This window comes from Egretta garzetta, unplaced genomic scaffold (genome assembly GCF_000687185.1).
Source record: "Egretta garzetta isolate BGI_Z169 unplaced genomic scaffold, ASM68718v1 scaffold471, whole genome shotgun sequence".
In the NCBI taxonomy this organism is placed as follows: domain Eukaryota; kingdom Metazoa; phylum Chordata; class Aves; order Pelecaniformes; family Ardeidae; genus Egretta; species Egretta garzetta.
In genome coordinates this window covers 991,730-997,784 of record NW_009258629.1, presented here as the reverse complement: position 1 = coordinate 997,784, position 6,055 = coordinate 991,730, and the positions used below count along the sequence as shown (strand labels likewise).

Genomic DNA, 6,055 nt, shown 5'->3' with positions numbered 1-6,055 from the left:
GGCATTCCTTTCTTGCAAACCTGCAATACAGCATAGCACACAACAACTTATTTTGCATGTGCAGATCAAGTGCCTTTTATTTAGCAATTATTCTTCACAGACCTTATTTCATGAATTCAGCTTTATTGTACTTTTTATCTACGTGATTTGCCTGAACATGAAAAAATGAGAAAGTATTTTTTGCCCAAAAAGCATGACAAGAAGAGTCTACTGCTCTCCTGTAGCATTGCTTCCTGCAAGAAGTAAATCAAAAGATAAGTCTTGAAGTATTTGACTTTACACACATTTATGCTATATAAGCTACTAATTTTCAACTCTTCGGTTATGATGCAGATAAGTTCAGCCCTCTGGTTCAGTCACAGAACAATTGACGCATTTGTACCTTCTCAGTTTTCATAACCAGTTCTTGTAGAGTGAAGTAGAATTGCAATTGCTGCCTCCTATGGAGCCAGGATTTGAAAACCTGCCTTTAAGATCTATCAATTTCTATTTTTTTATTACTCAGAACTGCTTATTCAGTTGCTTGGGACAGGCAGTGTCAGCTATTTAGTGTGTTTTTATTTCTAAGCCCTTTCCTTAGTCACCTTTGTGATGGGTCAGAAGAGGAAGTAAAGAGCCATATCCATAAAAAAGGTATTTCTCATTTTTGACTGCAGAGTTTTAAGTGTTGTCTAAGATCCGAACAGTCAGCTTGTATCATCATTTACTCCTTAGTCTTTATTCTTCAACTAAACACTTGTTCTACCATCTAGTAATGACAAAGACCATGTTGTACTAAATGAGACCAAGTTCTCCTATCACAGCACCTGTAGCTCCTCCTCCACCAATGCTTGGTGCATATCAATTTATGTGTCATTTGAGTTTTTCCAAATTAAAAAAAAAATTTTTTAAAGAAATCACATCTTAAAGGCTCAAATGCAAAAGGCAGGCTAGATATAAATATCCATAAATACTACAGACCTTAAATACAGCTTGTGAGTTACTTCGCAGCTGGCAGAGTCTACAGCAGAACTGTCTGTCATCACTCCACAGCACCACCAGTGTTGCTGCCTGCTAGTAAAACAAGTCTAGTGTTCCTCTACCATAATGGGCATCAATCCAAGAGATGCAGAAATGGTGTCGAATTTTTTGAAAGAATTAATGACTTTAAGTGGCTCCACAGCTGTTCTGCAGAACTTTTGCTAAACATGCCCAAACCAGGACTAGTTTCCACCTTCCCATGTTTCATAACCAGTCCAACTTACAGCCCTATAACTATCTAGACAGATGCTACATGATAGCAGCTTCCACTGCCCTATGAACTTCCAATAGCACCTGACAGAAGCATATGTGGCAGTACTGCCAAACTGCCAATTACTAACCTCTTCAATACGCACTGCACACAAGAACGGCTCTCGCCATTATAAGCAGGAAGAGGACAGGGAATAAATCATGCTTTATGGATACTAAAGAAAGCAAGCTTTTGGGTCTTCCACAGAAGAGCACTGGTATACACCCTCACATGGCATGTATGTGAATACTGATATTCAGCTGCCTTTTATGACTCAATGGAATTATGAGAATAATACCCCTCTCCAGGGAGAATGGAATCAAAGCAAGTGGTAAACAAAAAATTGATTTTAAATGTAGGGTCCTGCCTTCTGGCAAACATGGTGGGGTATTTTATGTTATGCAGTTAAAGCTAAGGGGTGATATTGAGTGCTTACATTATGCAGAAATAAGGATTGGTATTACCATCCAAGTCATAAATACTCATTTGACTCTGATACAACAAAACCGAGTACCTGAATAAGGAAAATTTAACATATGACTAGCCACTAGAATTACAGATGCTCCAGAAAGTTACCTCTGTCTGCAAAATTCCTTCTGCTACCAAATCTATTCACTGGGTGACACTGTCTGCTCAGATATTCATCAGTACCTATAATTAGAAAAATAATCAACATTCAAAGCCATCTTTGACTTCAGGGTAGGCTTCTGGGTTTGGGTGTTTCTCATGGTTGTTTCAGTTTGGTTTGGTTTTTTTTTTTTAAAAAAAAAATTAACCATAGAATTACAGAATCATCAGGCTGAAACAGACCTCAGGTCTGCAGCCTGTGTCCCACTTAACAAAAACACACCACATGACCAAGGCGTCCTTTTATAAAACAAAGAAAATTAATTAAAATTACAAAGCTTAGGATAGGTGTAACTACTGTTTTCCATAAGGAATAGAACCACTCAACAATAGTACTGCTACCAATACAGTAAAATTTGAGTTTCCAGAATCTACTCTGACACCGGTTGCAAGATTCTCCATTCTAAATGTTTTGTCCAAAAGGAAGGCTTAATCACCCCCAAAACTATAATTTTTAACCATGCAATCCTACCTTTACCCCTAGAATATCCTCCAAAATGATCCTGCATATGCTGACTTCTGCTAGGTCTTTCAATGGCACCTGGAAAAGGAAAACAAGAAAATAACGCTTTTGACACTGTCTCCTGTAACATCCTCACATATAAACCATTGAAGTAAAGCCTACGTAACTGGACAGTGAGGAAGACTGAAAGTAGGCTGAACCACTGGTCTCCAAGGGTTGTGATCAACAGCACAAACTCCAGCTGGAGGCCAATCACTAGTAGAGCACCCCAGTGATTGCTACTGGGGCCAACACAGTTTATCACCTGGAGGCCAATCACTAGTAGAGCACCCCAGTGACTGATTGCTACTGGGGCCAACACAGTTTATCATCTTCATTCAGGGGCTGGATGATGGGACAGAATGCACCCTCAGCAAGTTTGCAGACATACAAAACTGGGACATAACACAGGGCTGTGTTTCCCTCAGAGGAAACTCAAAACATTACTAGAGACATGGGCAGGCAAGAACCTCAAAGAGAAATGCAAAATCCTGCACTTGGGGAGGAGTAATTCCATGCACCAGTATACACTAGGCCAACCAGCTGGAAAGCATCTTTGCAGAAAAAAAAACAAAGGCTGTGGTGGACAGCAACTTGAACAGAAGTCAGCAAATTTCCCTTGCAGTAAAGGCCAACAGCCTTCTGGGCTACATTAGGAAGAATGTTGCCAGGAGGTGAGGGCAAGTGGTCCTCCCCCACTGATAACACCGTATCTAGAGTGCTGCATCCAGTTCTAGGCTGTCCAGTGCAAAACAGACACAGACATGCTGAAATGAGTTTAGCAAAGGACCACAAAGATAATGAAGAGACTGGCCATACACAGAGTGGCTGAGAGCTGGAACTGCTGTGCCTGGAGACAAGAAAGCTCAAAGGATCTTAAGAGAAGTGAGCAAAGACAAGACAGATTCTTTTCACGGATATTCAGAGAGAGGACAAGAGGCAATGGGCACAAACGGAAGTATGGGAAATTCCATTTTAACGTAAGGAAAATCTTTGTACTCTGACAGTGGTTAAACACTAGGTAAATTGCCCACAGAGCCTGGACAGTCTCCATCCCTGGAGATATTAAAAACTCAGCTGGACAAGGTCCTGAGCAACTCACTGTAATTGACCCTACTCTACACAAGGATTTTGACCAGCCAACCTTCAAAGTTTTCTTCCAACCTGACTGATTCTATAGAAATGAAATTCCCTATTCTGCAGTATCAAAGTCATGATAAGGGCTCATCAGCATCCATCATAAAGATATGAAATCTGAAATCAAAACAGAAAGTCTACAAAATTCCATGATGTACATGTATATGGCACATCACTGACACTGATTGTTACTGTTCCCCTTCCAAGTTAAAACTGCTTAACATAATAATATAGCTGCCTCTGAAAAAAACACAGGCATAATACATTCAGCAACAAGACAAACATTGGTTAAATAGATCACCTGTGTACAAGATCATGTCATAAAGGAAAAAAAGAAGACTGACAATATTTGGTACATTACCAAGTCACTCAATTGGGAAACTTTGCTCGTACAACACTAAACAAAGTGTTAAAACTGATGCTTTGATAGTCTGAACAATGTTCAGAGTTCCTGCTTACTTGGAAGACTTAAGTGAGCAGTTTGTGGCAAAGCCAATATAAAAGATTCTGGCATTTGTGTTTATATGCAACATGTAACAAGCAACAAATAAAAACACCTTACCAATTATTTAAACTAACACTTTTATGGTTTACCATAATAGAATGGCTTCCATTGACCAAGTCTATTTGCCTTTAAAGGGGTGAGGACTCTCCTCCCTTTATTTGCCATCCTAACCCATTCTTATTCCACCTCTCCTCTTCCACTGAGGCTTCCACACCTTGAGCACACTAAGTTAATTCAACATTCAAAATTTCTGGAAAGCACATCATGTGCCAACAAAATGCTCTATTAGTACAGCATCTGTTTTAGTAAGTTCTTTCACCATGCTGCCTTCTGTGTTGACTGCCTCCACTAATGAAAGATGCTAGACAAAACCACAGATTTATAGACAGCAACAGGATAGAACCAATAACTTGTTTTTTAGTCAAGCCTGCTATGCTTAGCACTTACACTAAATCAACTGTAGACTGCGCTGTTACTTGCCAACCAACCTATTAAGATGGGTAAAAGTATAGCAACTTCCACAATTATAATTTGCCTGCTATGTGAACTATTCATGCAATTCACACCTATATAGATTTACAAGTTAACTGGTCTTAGAGGGAGTCTAGAAGTACCAAATGCTAGTGTTTAATTCATCACTGTATCATTTACTACTCTAAATGTACTGATTTTGAAGCAGTATGTGATAGATTAAGAAGACTATACTGAATCTTTGCTTCCAATTCACAGGAATTAGAGTCTAGCATTGCATCACCATATCCCTGAAAAACAGCTGTTAGATCTCCTTATTTCCTCATCATATTGCATTCACTTATATTTTTCTGCTGTATATGGGATGTGAAATCCTGATTTTAATCCATTCCAGAGGCATCCACCCCCAAATCCTGTACATACTAAGTGAATGTCATTTTAGCAAGACTTTTAGTTCCATTTTTTGCTTGGGGGGGGGGGTGTTATTTTTAAGTACCAATGGCTTATGAAACAGGAAAGAAAAAAGTTCCTTGAGAATTGAAAATTCAAAACAGTCAGCTTGTAAAGAAAGTTCAGCTTTCATGAAGAACAGAAATAAGGCCCATGCAGCCTTTTCTGAAAAAAATAAATACAGACACCTTTTTCCCCTCATGTTGTTTTTTTTTTACCTAATACAAATGCACTCTTTTAAACAAGGTCAAGACAAGATGCTTAATCTTATCAACTGAGAGCCTCACCTCTGGACTTCCCAAACAGCTCTAGTTCTTTAAGCACATATTTAAACAGCAAATAAGGTTTGCTCATATCTAGCATAAATAAACAACCTTGGTATTATTACCTATGCTTGAAAACATTGGTAGAGTTCCCTATCAACTAAAAAGAACGAGAAAGATTGCATTAAGCCAAGACAGTTTGAAATCACTTACATTGGTCTAAAATAGCATGCTATATCTAGCTCAGGAAAGTAATAAATGGTTAATGACAACAGTGAAAGCAAGAACTTCAATAGGAAAAGCCCTCCCTGACACAAGGTCATTACAAGAGGCACAAATCAGAGAATACTTAGTTGTTTTTGCAGTACCCAAAAGAAAAGTTAGTAGGCAGAGCTGACAGCTGTCAGAAAGAATTGGAACAAACAAAACATGAAGCTCCAAGATTCACATCCACCTAACTTGCAATGCAAGTTCTCTTCACAAGCACCGCCCTTCCTATTTGTTCTGTATCAAACCATTACTGAAGTTAGCAACCTGGAGACCTCATAAAACATATCTGCTGTTCTGTGAGGTTCTATCTATGTTCTCATGAGGTTCAACAAGGCCAAGTGCAAGGTTCTGCACCTGGGTCGGGGTAACCCCCCATTACCAATACAGGCTGAGGGAAGAAAGGATCAAGAGCAGCCCTGCCGAGAGGGACTTGGGGGTGCTGGTGGATGAGCCGGCATGTGTGCTGGCAGCCCAGAAGGCCAACCATACCCTGGGCTGCATCAAGAGAAGCGTGGCCAGCAGGTCGAGGGAGGTGATTCTGCCCCTCTACTCTGCTCTGG

At 39.7% G+C, this 6,055-nt stretch overlaps 1 protein-coding gene across 1 annotated transcript in view; it reads right to left on the bottom strand.

Annotated features, from left to right (window-relative positions):
* The window catches only part of DDX4 (DEAD-box helicase 4), a 31,182-nt gene that overhangs the window by 19,749 nt on the left and 5,378 nt on the right, over positions 1-6,055 (bottom strand). Inside the window, exon 4 of the mRNA XM_035903722.1 lies at positions 2,370-2,438. Coding sequence (XP_035759615.1) covers positions 2,370-2,438 — 69 coding nt within the window. The remainder of the gene's footprint in view (positions 1-2,369; positions 2,439-6,055) is intronic.